This window comes from Muscardinus avellanarius (assembly GCF_963383645.1).
Source record: "Muscardinus avellanarius genome assembly, chromosome: X".
Taxonomy (NCBI): domain Eukaryota; kingdom Metazoa; phylum Chordata; class Mammalia; order Rodentia; family Gliridae; genus Muscardinus; species Muscardinus avellanarius.
In genome coordinates this window covers 12,519,097-12,533,594 of record NC_137792.1, presented here as the reverse complement: position 1 = coordinate 12,533,594, position 14,498 = coordinate 12,519,097, and the positions used below count along the sequence as shown (strand labels likewise).

Below are 14,498 nucleotides of genomic sequence, written 5' to 3'. Positions count from 1 at the left end.
CTGTTTACAGATACTCTATAGCTGCCATCTGCAAGAGTGTGTGGCTGTCTCAAGAGAGACTTCCAACTTCATTGGAAAAATAGCTCAAAGCACATGCCCAACAGACATGAGATGGTCACAACACCTGCTTCCTGGGCAGTGCTAGGGATTGAATGCTCCCTCCCAAACATGATAAAATTTAGTTGTTGTAGCCAGGCATGGTGATGCATGCCTATAATTCTAGTACTTGGAAGGCTGAGACAGAAGGATCATAGATTTAAGGCCAGTCTCTGCAACTTATGAAGACTCCCAGCAACTTAATGAGACCTTGTTTCAAAATAAAAAATAAAACAATACAATGGGTGGGCATTATTAGAAGTAACCTGAGCTGGGTGTTGTGGCACACACCTGTAAGCACAGTGCTGGGAGGCTGAGACTAGAGGATCTCAGGTTAGCGGCCAACCTCAGCTTCTTAGTGAAGCCCTCTGCAACTTCATGAGACCCTGTTTCAAAATAAAAACTAAAATATGACTGGGGCCCAGCTCATAGGTAGAATGTCCCTGGGTTCAATCTCCAGTACCACAAAAATAATGAGTAAATTAAATAAATAAATAAATAAATAAATAAATAAATAATAAAAAGGGCTACAGGTATAGTTGAAGGTAAAATTCCCCTGGATTAAATCCCCAATATCACATACATTCATATATAGTTGTTATTATGACATTATTAAGAGGTGAGACCTTTGTGAGGTATTTAGATGTTGTTGTGTAGGAGTGGGTTCCTGATTAATTCAGCCCCCTTTCTCTACACCATATACTCTCTCATCATGTGATGCCCTCTTCCATGTTATGAGGCAGCCAGAAAGCCCTTGATGGATACCAACACCTTGACTTCTTAGTCTCCAGAGCTTTTCTTTATAAATTATACAGTCAATGGTATTTTGTTATAGCGTCATAAAATGGACTAAGATGGGCAGCAAGTAAGACAAAAACCTTGACTTTTGAGTTTTTCTTATTGAAAAACTCTGACATCCATCCAAAACAAGGCATGATAGTGTCCTTCTCCCTAGAAGGCATTTTTTATACAAGTGAGTAAAGCATGAAGCTCAGTCTCCAAACAATGACAGATATTTTAAATGATCATTTTCTCTAAATGATGAAAGAGATCATACCTTTATCACTCTCAGAAATTTCTGCCCCCCCTTAGAAAAGGGCAAGAATTAGAGGTCATGTCTATGATGTTTTATTTAATCACTCCCCTACCCACCAATACCATTTGTATAATCTAGTAGAAATAAGTTTTTAATTTATAATCAAGAAACTTCCATTTTAGTTCTGAGTGAACCAGGTGCCAGCTGCATAACTTCAGGAAAATCAAGTAACCTCTCTGGTCCTCAATCTCATCAAAACAATGAAAACTTTGCATTATGTGATTTCTAAGATTCTTTCCAATTGCAAAATATTCTAATTCATCCATCTGTTTTTCTAATGCCACAGCTGTAGCCAACCTATTATTACACATAGCAAAGCTGAAAATATCCATTCAAGAACAAAACATTATGTGTAAAGCTGAACACTCAAACTAGAAGCTTCTGGACAAAGAAAATAAATCTTTAAGTCTACTCAAAAATAAATAAATCAGTCAGGCATAGTGGTACGTGCCTATACACCCAGCTAAATGGGAGGTGAATGCAGGAGGATCACAAGTTCTAGGTCAGCCTGGGAAACTTAGAAAAGTTTGTCTCAAAATATTTTAACAGGACTGGGGGAGTATAGCTCCTTAGTAAACCGCTTGCTTAGCATGCATGAGGCTCTGGGTTCAATTCCCAGCACCACAAATAAATTAAAAAATAGTCTAGGGTGTGGCTCAGGGCAGAGTGCTTGTCTAGCATGTGCAAGGTCCTGGGTTCAATCCCCATCACTACAAAAGAAATAAATATATAAATAAAGCTAAATTATCCCCATAGAAAAATACATGTCAAATAATTAAATTAACTTTGGCTTTCCCATTAAGGAACTGTAGCCAGTTTCTTAGCAATTACTTTAGGAACATTAGACATTTCACTAATTACTACTTTAAATAGCCTAAAAATGATTACTGTGAATGATATGCTAAGTGGTTCAAGTGATAACCAAACAGGATGGGTTAAGATGAACAGGGAAGAAGATGAAAAGAGGGGCCTAGGAGACAGGGATACATGGGAGGGACCCAAGGCTCAGATGTTTCAATAAAAACCAAGCAATCACAGAACAAGATGATAACCATGAAGAATGCAGAGGTAAACCATGGGGGCAAGAAATGAAAGAGTAACTTAATTTGAGTAATGGAGGGAATTGTAGAACTTAGGAGAACAAGAAACTGAGATGCCAAAGCACTTCATGTGTACAGTGAAGATACCCAGAATAATGCTAAGATATGGCAAACTTATGTTACATAGGATTAGGATTTTTTCTTTATATTTTGAAATATTTTCAAATGTATGAAAAATGGCAAGAATAGCACAATTATTATTGTCATTTATGTGTTCTCTCCACACATATCATTTTAGCCTCCTTTATTCTAGGAATTCCTTAGCCTTTCTCTGTAATGACACTATGATATTTTCAGAGACAGGCCAGTATTATAAACTATCCCTCAATTTGGATCTTTCTGCTACTGTCTCAAGATTAGATTCAGGTTATATATTTTGGCAGGATAATAAGCTATGTGACCTTCTCAATGCATTACATCAAGAGGTACATGATGTTAATCACTTTCACTACTGGTGATGTTTACTTGGATCACTTGGTTAAGTGGTATCCATGTAAAATTCTCTACTGTAAAAGTACTTTTTCTCATTTTAATTAACAATTTTCAGGAACATGATTGGAGACTTTGTATATACTGTTCTGCAAAACACCCACTGATTTTTCTTAAAGCAGTTATTTCTATGGTGGTCACAAAATAGTTTCCAACTAATTCCTTCTACACTTATGAGTGTTAGGATTTTTGAACACTCCTTTTTTTGGTGGTACTGGGGTTCCTGGAAACCCTTTGACCTCTGGGTTACACTCCTAGACCTATTTTTTACTTTTTTATTTGGAAACAGGGTCTCTAAAGCCAGCAAGGCTGACTTCGAACCTGCGCGATCCTCCTGTCTCTGCCTCCCAAGCACGAGGATTACAAGCGTGCGCCACCACGCCTGGCTGAACACCCCTTTTAAAGTCCTATTTTATTCAAGAGGGAAATGATACAAATTTTGCAGAAAGCCAAAAAAAAAAAAAAAACAATGATTACATAAAGCCATCGAATTAAAGTTTCCATTAGAGTTGTAATCCTTGGCTATACGACTAATTCAAGAATATGTGAAGTTTTATCTATACAATATCAAAACAATAGGCCAAACTCAATAAAACACTCAGACCAGAAGAACAGCAATTTAAAAATGATTGTGACCTCCCTGCCACATAATATTTGCCACTTTGCTAAAAGAATTGTTATTGTAAAGATATATATTTTTTTAAATTATATTCTTAGGTATGTAAAAGAAAGTTTTCTATGTAAATGCATTAATATATTAAATTATTAAAATATTTTCTCCTAGAAAATGTCTTATTCAACAATTTAATAATAATAATAATCTTTACACAGAAAAAGGATCCTGACTGCAATTGTTTTATGTCTCCCTTGTTAGTAATTATTAGAGTTATATTGCCACATTTTTTATATCTGAGGTCAAATATGATCAGCATTTAATTTTGTCTTTTGCAGCTGCTAAAAAGCTAATATAAAGACATAATTGTGTAAGTGTCCTACTGTGGGAAATAATTGGCAATTGGGGCTAAGATGTTGACCTTCCTTACACTGAGTTCAAATGTCTCTCTGTAAAAAGATTTCCTAAGAATTAACAGGATCCAACTATCAAGCTGGCTTCCTTGTGAATTGCCTAGTAAAGGCTGGAAACTGGTAAGAATCATTTAAGGTGGAATGACATATCCTTTTAGCAGTATCTTCTACCTTCTAAAGGCTCATGATTGTAGAATTAGTATCTAAATAGCCCTTGTCAGAGTCTCAAAATGCTTGAAATTTTAAAGCAATGATAAGCTAATCACAAAGTGAATAAAGAAAAAGGTAAAGATGCATTTAACTGGTATACAGAATAAAATTTGCGGAGGTTTGGTTGTTTTTATTTATTGCCTGTTTCACAGGCAGTGTGTTTGTAGTATCAGTCCTACAGAAACGTTAAAACCAACACATTATCATATCAAAAAGTAAGTGATTAGAAAATCTTCATTAAAGGCTGTGAGTGGTAAAGCACTCACCTACCATGCAGGAAGCCCTGGGTTCCATCTCCAGCTCCACAGGAAAAAAAAAAGAATTATTATTGAGAGAGATCAAATTTCAGATGAAGAAAGTGGGTCTCCTTTTACAAAGGAAAGTACTTGTTTAAAATGATTCCCAACAAACTAGAGATTATAAAATATAATGTGGGCCAAAAATAAATATGTAGCAGTCTTGACATACTGATAATTAAAGCTATGGAGTAAAGTCACCCAAGGAGAACATGAGAATGAGGCAAAAAAAAGGAGGGCCAGGACAAGAGAAACCCAAAGGAACCCCAACATTTAAAAGTTGGAAGATTGCTGAGACTACATGAACAGCTCCAGTAGAGATCTAAAAGGAAAACCAGGAGAATGTGCTGCCACTGAAGCCAACGCCAATATGTATTTTAAGAATGAGTGTACAAGAGTTCCAAGTACTGCTAGGATGTTGATCAGTACTGAAGTCCAGTAGACTTCACTGGGATAGATGAGGAGGTGGGAGACAGCAATTTGGACAACTGGAAAATTCTAAGTATAATGTTATCTTTATATCAACAACATTACTTTCTTCATCAGTTTTAAATGTCTTCAGTGTGAATTAGTATTGTTTTCATATAAGAGAATATCCCTCTTGTAGGAGATGCATGGTAAAGTATACAGAGTATAAAATAATGTCTTAGGTTATTGGATGGGAAGGAAGGAAAGAGAGAGGAAAGGATAGCAAAATGTTACCAACTGGTGAATCTATTGTACCATTCATTTTCTCTATGGGGTTTGCAATTCTTAAAAACTCTAAGTTGTAATAAGCAAAGGCAAAGTAAAACAGAACAAACGAAAGGAGGAAAAATATCTAAACAATAACAAAAAAGACCATAGGCATACGAGTGTATAAAAACCTTGATGGGCTAGGGGAACAACAGGAGAGGCAGAGGGAAAAAGCAATGGCCCCAAACGCCATGTAGTTATAGCATATACAGGTAGTGTTTGAATGACTAGGAACTTTACCAAGCATTTTATATGATGTCTTCATTTCATTGAAGAGGAAAATGAGGGAGGGCCCAGCTCATAGTGATTTCTGCTATATGCCACAGGTCCAGTAAAGACTGATTAATGTCAACTATAATAGAAAATAGCTAATAAGAAGAACAGCAAAGGACCCTGTAAATTTTGAGAAAAATTATTTAGGGAAAACAAAGGATGAAACACTATCACTTATTGTTTTTCTGGTGAAGATCCCAAATTGAAAAATAGAAGTTAAAACTGGGATTGAAGGGGTAAGTGGCATGTGGCTAGCACTGGCCAGAAGGGGTCTCTCAAGTAGTAGTGAATGGCTTAATTAACTGTTAAATTTTTAAACAATGCCGGGCGTGGTGGCGCACGCTTGTAATCCCCGCGCTTGGGAGGCAGAGACAGGAGGATCACGCAGGTTCGAAGCCAGCCGCGCGCGCTGGCTTAGGAGACCCTGTTTCCAAATAAAAACCTAAAATAGGTCTGGGAGTATAGCCCGGAGGTAGAAGGGCTTCCAGGAACCCCAGTACCACAAAAAAAAAAATTAAACAACTAAATTAACTAGATTTTTAAACTAAAAATCCTACTAAGAATTAGAGAAACATTTGGATTGCTACTCAGTTCTTTTTAGGTTTTGAAACAAAAATGAAAAACAAATAATTTTGATAAGAATAGTCTCCATTAGAGAAATTTTCTATTTACCATAGATTAATCATCAAACTTGAAAGCCAAGAAGGTATATGCTGTCTTTGTCGGCTCTTTAGCACTTAGAGAAATTGAATAAATGTACTTCTAAGTGGTCTCAAGGGAAAAAGTAAAAGAAAATATATTTGTGTTCTCAAAGTGTTCCATGGGAAAAAAGTGAATAGATTATCAACTGAAAACTCATCAACATAAAATTTTAAGCATAGTAAAGTTCAGGAGAAGGAAATTTCAATGTTTAATTTGTTACATGGGCAAATTTCAATCCTCCAAGTCAAGGTAGCTTATCAGAATGAACTGGAACTTTGGAATCTGTCATATCTGGTTCTAATTCAGGATTGGCCACCAATCCATATGCAACTTTGCAAATTATTTAATTCAAGTCTCAGGTTTCTCAACTATAAAAGGAATCAGAGCTTCCCCTAAGAGTTTTAGTGAGAAATAATGAATGTAGTAGGCACTCAATAAATGATAGCTGTTCTGAGTATTCTCTCACCTGCTGCATATCACAAAAGAAATAACAATAATTATTGTTATTCATGCTACCTTTCTGCATGAAAGGTGGATATACCACAAGAAGAGGATAGCCTCAATTAAAGAGGAGAGCTTCAATTTTATGTTTCTCAAAATTACCATGATACTACAGAGCCAGAGTACTTAGCTATTCAGACCACTAGAAACATCAAGCAAATTTTTGCTGTGGCTTTGAAACTTACTGTTTATTCATGAACAAATTAGTTTGCCTCTCAAAGCCGGTTTCTTTCTCTGCAAATTGAGAACGACCCTTCACAAGTCTGTGAAGATCAAATATATGTGAAAGGGTCTTGCCAGCTATATAAGCAATTTTCAAATAAAAGGCACTTTATATAAATAAATTAAATTAAAGCTAGTTGTTAAGCAGATGCAGTGGAACATGCTTGAAATGCCAGTACTTGGAAGGCTGAGATAGGAGGATTGTAGGTTTGAGGCCAGCCTGAACAATTTGACAAGACACTCAGCAACTTATTAAAAATTTTGTTTCAAAATAAAAAAGGGCGCCGGGCTGGTGGCGCACGCTTGTAATCCCCGCGCTTGGGAGGCGGAGACAGGAGGATCGCGCAGGTTCGAAGCCAGCCACGTGCGCTGGCTTAGGAGACCCTGTTTCCAAATAAAAATGTAAAAATAGGTCTGGGAGTGTAGCCCGGAGGTAGAAGGGCTTCCAGGAACCCCAGTACCATAAATAAATAAATAAATAAATAAATAAATAAATAAATAAATAGGGCTGGGGGTATAGCTCAAAGGTAAAATGCCCCTGGGTTTGGTGTAGGGTAGAAGAAATAAATAGGTAGAAAGGAGAAATATAATTTTAATACACAACCTGGTGCTAAAGTGCCTCGACCTTTACTCCCCAAACCAGTACTCTTTTCCAGGCCTGTTTCTCCCAAATTCCTATAGATCTATAGATCCTAGAGTTAAGTATAATTTTCCTGTGCATTGTAAACAAGACATATAATATCATAAGAATCCCATAATTTAGGACACTCTGCAGGTTGTCTGTCGATGAAATAATGAAGACCTTGATTAACCTGAGGACCCCAAGGATAAGCAAACCACCAGACAAGTAGAAACTGCCTTGAGACTACCAGATTGATGTCATCTTCGCATAGCTTCTCCTGCATACCCCTTATAAAAGCCCCCTATAAAAGAAGAGCCCAAACCCTCAAAAGAGGCATTCTTCCACTTGAGAAGGGCTGGCCAAATTCTCCCTTGAATGTGTATTCCCTACTTCCCTAAATAAACCTCTATGTTTCAGATTGAAACGTGCTGAAATTCTTTGTCACAAAAGCCAAGGGCCCTGTTGATCCTGAGTTGAGGAGTCAACTCTTCCCCCGTGACAGCTTCAATCCCTAATACCACAAAAAAAGCTAGTTTCTGAAGACAGAAATATGAGGAGGCAGCATTTTATGCTACCTTTTACATGTAATGGTTATACCTAAAAGTGTATGCTTTTTAGGTGTAATGATTAACAGCACAAGTACTTTATAGTCAGAACTCCATGAGTTCGAATCCCAACTCTGGCATTGGAAAGTTGTATAACCTTGATAAGTACTTACCTTCCTAAGCAAGAGCTGCTTCAACCATACAAACAGGAATAATAACACTTCGCTCAGGCTTATTGCAAGAAGTAAACGAAATATATATATATATATATAGAACATGTTGAGCACTCTCTAGAATACACTTAATAAGCAGGAAATAATAGCTATTATTTTCTATCAAAAGCTTTCAAAATGTCCATAGCCCTTAACATAGTAATTCTGTACCTAATCACCTGATTATGGGAATAATCCAAAATAAGGAAATAGCATGGCATAAAGAAATTCTTCAAAGTGTTGTTTGCATTTAGTGAGAAGAAAAGTCTAATATTAGAAGAATACTTAGACATAGTATAGTGTATTCATTACATGAAATATTTAGCAATAGCTAAAACGGTGTTTCGAAAGCATTTATAACAACTTGAGAAATATTTATATATTATTTTATTGCTGCAAGTGAGGCTACAAAAAACTATTTAGGATGACCAAAAAGCAACATTAGCATGTTCCAAACTGAACATTTCTCATCACTAATGAACTACTTTGATATCTCCTGCCTGAGACTAAGATAACAAACTAAAAAAAAACAGGCTATATAAATTTTCTGCTGTACTAGGCAAATGAACCCAGACACTAGCTGTTCATGTTCTAATATACCAGCTTGTTGCTAAATAAAACCTTTTCTTCTCCCACCAAAAGAAAAGCTACACTATACCAAAGGAAAGAAAAAAACCTGGAAGTTGTTATATCTGGATAGTAGAATGATAAATAGCAGTTATTTCCAACTACTTGTCTCTATTTTCCAAAATTTATGAATGAGAAAAATATTAAATAAATATTTCATCTATGTTTAAATGTCAGTAGACATCATTGCATCAGCTTTCACCAAGCTTATTATTATGAAATCATAATAAATCTTGACTGACATATTCAATGTGAAACAATGAAAGAATAAAAACAGAATATTCTGGACAAGTCTATGTTAATAAATCTAATAACTCAGATGACATGGGGTAAATTCCTAGAAGGGTACAAATTACCAAAAAGTATTTTAGAGGAGAAAATCTGAATAGACCTGTTACAAGTAACATAAATAACAACAAAAAAAAAAAAACTACCCACAAAGAAAATGCATGCCCAGATGGCTTCACCAATGAATTGTACCATTTAAAGAAGAATACCAATTCTTCACAAACTCTTCCAAAAAATGAAGAGAAGGGAACACTTTCTAGCTCATTCAATGCAGCCAGTATCACCCTGATATCAAGACCAAAGACATCGTAAGAAAACTACAGGTTGGTACCTCTTATGAATACAGATATGAAATTTCCCTACAAAACACTAGCAAACTGAATTCAGTAACACATCAAAAAATTAATTCACCATGACTAAATGGGATTTGTCCCAGGAATGCAAAGTTAGTTGAACATCAGAAGTTCAATTGATATAATATGCTGTATCAAAGAATGAAGGACAAAAACCACACAATCATCTCAATACATGCAGAAAAAAGCCTCTGAGAAAAATTAAACTCCACTTTGTAAGACCTGTGGGCATATTGTAATCCCAGTACTTGAGAGGCTGAGACAGGAGGATCACAGATTTCCAGGACTCTAATAAACCTAGAGAGGCCCTGTTTCAAAATAAAAATAAAACAAAACTGGGAGTATGGCTCAGAGATAGACTGCCCTTGGGTTCGATCCTCCGTACCACACATGGAAAAAAAGTGATAATTAATATTATACTTAATGATGACAGACAAAATATTTTCTCCCATGATCAGGAATAAGACAAAGATGTCACTCTGGCATCTATTAAACACTGTAATGGAGAATTTTGCCACAATAATTAGGCAAGACAATGAAATGAAATGCATTGGGAGGGCTGGGGAATTATAGCTCAATGGTGATGTGCTTGCCTAGCATGTGCAAGGCCCTAGGTTTGACCTCAGGATGGAAAAAAAACATTGGAAAAGAAGAAGTAAAACTATATTTGTAGATGACATGATTTCCAACTCAAAATTCCTAAGGAATCCACACTGACTTCTGTGAGAGATAATAAATGAGATCAGCATCAGCAAGGTTTCAGGATACAAAAATCAATTTTTATATACACTTGCAATGAACAATCTCAAAATGAAATTAAGAAAATAATTCTATTTATTATAGCACCACAAAGAATAAAATTCTTTGGATACATTTAAGAAAAGATGTGCAGAACTCTGAACACTACAAAATCTTGGAGTAAAAAATGAATGGAAAGACAGCTTGTGTTTATGGATTTAATGCATTACCTAATTGTTAAGATGGCAATACTCTCCAAATTGATCTATAGATTCAACACAATTCCCACCAACATTCTGGCTTTCTTTTGAGAATTTGACAAATTGATCCTAAAACTCATATGGAAATGCAAAGAACTCAGAATAACCTAAACAATTTTAGTAAAAAGAAACAAATTTAAAGGACTCATATTTACCAATTTCAAAACTTTCTACAAAGCTACAGCAATTTAAACACTGTAATACTGGCATAAGAAAGACATGTAGAACAATGGAATTGAATAAAGAGTCCAGAAATAAACTTTCCCATTTACAGTCAATTGGATTTTGACAAGAGTGCCAAGACCATTGAATGGGGAACAGAATAGTCTTTTCAACAGATGGTGCTGGGACAACTGGATATCCTCATGCAAAAAAATAATTTTATACCCCTACCTTATACATATGTGAAAATTAACTCGAAATGGATTAAAAACCTACAAAAATTCTTTAAAAAATATGAGCATAAAACTCCTTAAATTTAGCAATGGAATCTTGGATATAATACCAAACACACACATATACAACAAAAGAAATTGGACTTTATCAAAATTAAAAATATTTTTGTTTCAAATAACACCATCAAGAAAGTGCAGACATGCTGGGTGTTGTGGCTCCTACCTGTAACCTCAGTAGTTAGAAGGCTGAGATGGGAGGATCAGTGTGTGGTGACTTAGTGAGACCTTTTTTTTTTTTTTTTTTTTTTGGTGGTACTGGGGTTCCTGGAAGCCCTTCTACCTCCGGGCTATGCTCCCAGACCTATTTTATATATTTTTTTAAATTTAGAAACAGGGTCCCTTAAGCCAGCGTGGCTGGCTTCAAACCTACGCGATCCTCCTGTCTCTGCCTCTCAAGTACAGGGATTACAAGTGTGCACCACCACGCCCGGCTGTGAGACCTATTTTAAAGTAAAAAAGAGCCCCTGTGTTCAATCACAAAAAAAATAAAAATAAATAAAGTGCAAAGATCTGGGTGTGGTAGCACATGCTTATAATCCCAGCATTCGGGAGGTTGAGACTGGAGGATCGCAGTTCGTGGACAGCCTCAGCTACTTAGTGAGGCCGTCCACCTCTTAGTGAGAACCTGTTTCAAAATAAAGAATAAAAAACAGGGCAGAGGGTGTAGCTCAGAAGTAGAATGTCCTTGGGTTCCATCCCCAGACCCACAAAAAAATAATAAAAATTTAAAAAAATTAAATAAATTGTAAAGGCTATTCCTAAATGGGAGAAAATGTTTGCAAATGATATATTTGATAATTTGCATCTATAAATATAAAGAATAACAAAATAATATAAAATAAACAACAAAAAGGTGAATGATCTGACAAGACTCTTCTTCAAGGAAAAGAAACAAGCTGGACATGGTGGCCCATGCTTGTAATCCCAGTACTTGGGAGGCTAAAACAGGAGGATCACAGGTTCGCAGCCAGCCTCAGTTACTTAGTGAGGCCCTCCACAACTTCGTGAGACCCTTTTACAAAATAAAGAATAAAAAAACAGGGCTAGGGGTGTAATTATGAGGTAGAATGCTCCTAGGTTAAATCCCCAGTACCTCAAAAAAAGGAAGATAAACAAATGGCCAATAAACACAAAAAAAGATGCCCAATACCATTAGTCATTAGGTAAGTACAAACAAAACTCACATTGAGATACCACTTCATACATACTAGGATGGCTATAATCAAAAGGATGATAGTAAGTGCTGTCAAGTGTGTGCAGAAATTATAACCTTCATACATTGGACTGTCACCTGAGAAAACAGTTTGGAAGTTTCTCAATGTCATGCACTCAGCCACTGAATGACCCAGCAATTCTACTTACTCACTGACAATGCCTCAGAAAAGTGAAAACATATCTTCACACAATTATTTGTATAGGAATGTTCTTAGCAGCATTGTTCATATAAAAATCTAAGCTAATACTTCCATTTACACCTAACATTTTATATACTCATATTGGTGCATTACAGTCTCACTACACGTAACATTTTAAAAGATGGGAGATATTTAAAAAAGAGAATTTGCTTTGATAAATTAGGCTTAACATGTGCGTGTGTGTGTGTGTGTGTGTGTGTGTGTGTGTGTGTGTTTTGTTGATAATTGGACCCGGTGACACTCAGCCTCTGAGCCATATTCCCCAGCCTTATTTTATTTGGAAATAGGGTCTCACTAAGTTGTTCAACATGTCTCTAGGCTGCAGAGGCTGGCCACAAACCTGAAATCCTCCTGTTTCAGCCTCCCAAGTACTGGGATTGAAAGTATGCACTACCACACTCAGCTAGCCTTTCTTTTTAACCTAAGAAAATTGGCTTAATTTAAAAATGGTGCATCAATTTACAATAGCCAAAATATGGAACCAACCCAGATCACCATCAACAGATGAATGGATAGCAAAACTGTGGGAAATACACACAATGGAATTCTATTCAGCCATAAAGAAGAACAAAATTATATCATTTGCAAGAAGATGGAAAGCCCTGGAGAACATTATGTTAAGTGAGATCAGCCAAGCACAGGAGAAGATACATATGTTTCCTCTAATATCCCCAAACTAGGAAACACAAAGGATACCAGTGGGACTCCAGATATTAGAGGGGAAATACTAGCTAAGTTTGAATAGAAAGATAGGAGAGGAGGAAGGCTGATCTTGATTAATGAGGGTCTACACCTGAACATGTGTAAAATTATGAATAAGACATGGTTAACCTGGACAACCATTGGTGGGAGGGGGGAAGGGAAAACAGGGGCGGGGGGGAGAGGGCACCAAATATAGTTTAAATGTATACTATTTATGTTCAATAAAAAATTGTTAAAAGAAAAAAAATAAAAAATAAATAAAAATGGTGCATAATCTTAGATATAAAGAGGTAATTATTTTCTTCACTCTCTGATAGTAAATTACTAGTAAAGAATTAGTTCAGTTGGAGCTTTTGAAAGCTCTGTTTCATGACATGCTTAAAGATTTGAAAGAGTACATCTCCCATGACCCTTTCTGCATTAGGAAAGTAACTTGCTAACTCATAGGCACAAGTCACCAGGATGAGAACATCTGATCCTCACAGGAAAATATCCCCCACTAATTAGTATATAATATACTGTATCCTAAACTCTCCACCTTAAGCCTGAGTAAGCTTCCAAACCCACGATGTGGAATGAAAACTGAGACAATTATCTAGAACCTAGATAACAATGTAAAGGAGTTTAGAGCAACTGACTTGTCTAATGTCCCAGATTATTTTTATTTTAATTTACTTGTAGAGATTATGTCTCTTAAATATTCAAGTATGTCTTAACTAGATTCCAGTCACTATAAAAATGCACCACAGTGCAAAATAAACAAAGGAAATATTTAAACCTCTAATTATATGGGGGAAGACAGAGGATGTCATTTATTCAGAAAAATATATTTTTCTGGAAGCAGATGATCTAGCATTCCCACAACTCTCCCTACAATATTTTTAAAACATGTGGCAAATATCATGAAGTTCAGTGTTGAGCAGATATTAACAAATAATGTGATCATTGAATTATAAGAGATAATAAAATTCAATGATGCTACAAAACATCACATAGGTATAGCTAAAGATATTTATAAAAGTATTGAAACAACAGATATAAATCACAATGTCTTTCTTCTTCTCTGCCTCTGAGTTATAAATTGAGATTTTATTCTGGTATGGTTTCAAGTGAAATTAAATCAAACAGAAGCTATCTCTTAGATAATACTTTATGGTGCATCATAAATTCAAAGCTACATTTTTCTAGGGTAGTTTGTCCTGTTCCCCCAATATTTCTTCTGCAGCCTAAGTGATGATGCCTTGGACAAAATCACACAGGGCAGCTCCAGCATAGTGGGAGTAAACAAGAAAGGAAGAGAGTGGGAGTCACAAGCTCCTTTTTATTCATAAACACAGGCGAATTCCCAGCACTCACCTTTCTCAGGTTTCCTGTCTTTCACTGAAGAACTGTTACAACCCATGATGTCTTAATCATAATATGCTCATGAACCAAGTTCTTATTCCAAGACAGTTGAGGATTTCCTCCTTGTATGCTTCAAGAGCCACTCTTGGCTGATCCCCTTCAGTCACAAATACTAAAGAGGAAGACAGAGG

At 36.0% G+C, this 14,498-nt stretch overlaps 1 protein-coding gene across 1 annotated transcript in view; it reads right to left on the bottom strand.

The window, feature by feature from the left end:
• Positions 1 to 14,365, bottom strand: part of PPEF1 (protein phosphatase with EF-hand domain 1) — a gene marked incomplete at both ends in the record, with an annotated part of 113,448 nt that extends 99,083 nt beyond the window's left edge. Inside the window, one exon of the mRNA XM_080718805.1 lies at positions 14,320 to 14,365. Coding sequence (XP_080574931.1) covers positions 14,320 to 14,365 — 46 coding nt within the window. The remainder of the gene's footprint in view (positions 1 to 14,319) is intronic.
• Positions 14,366 to 14,498: the final 133 nt, after the last annotated feature.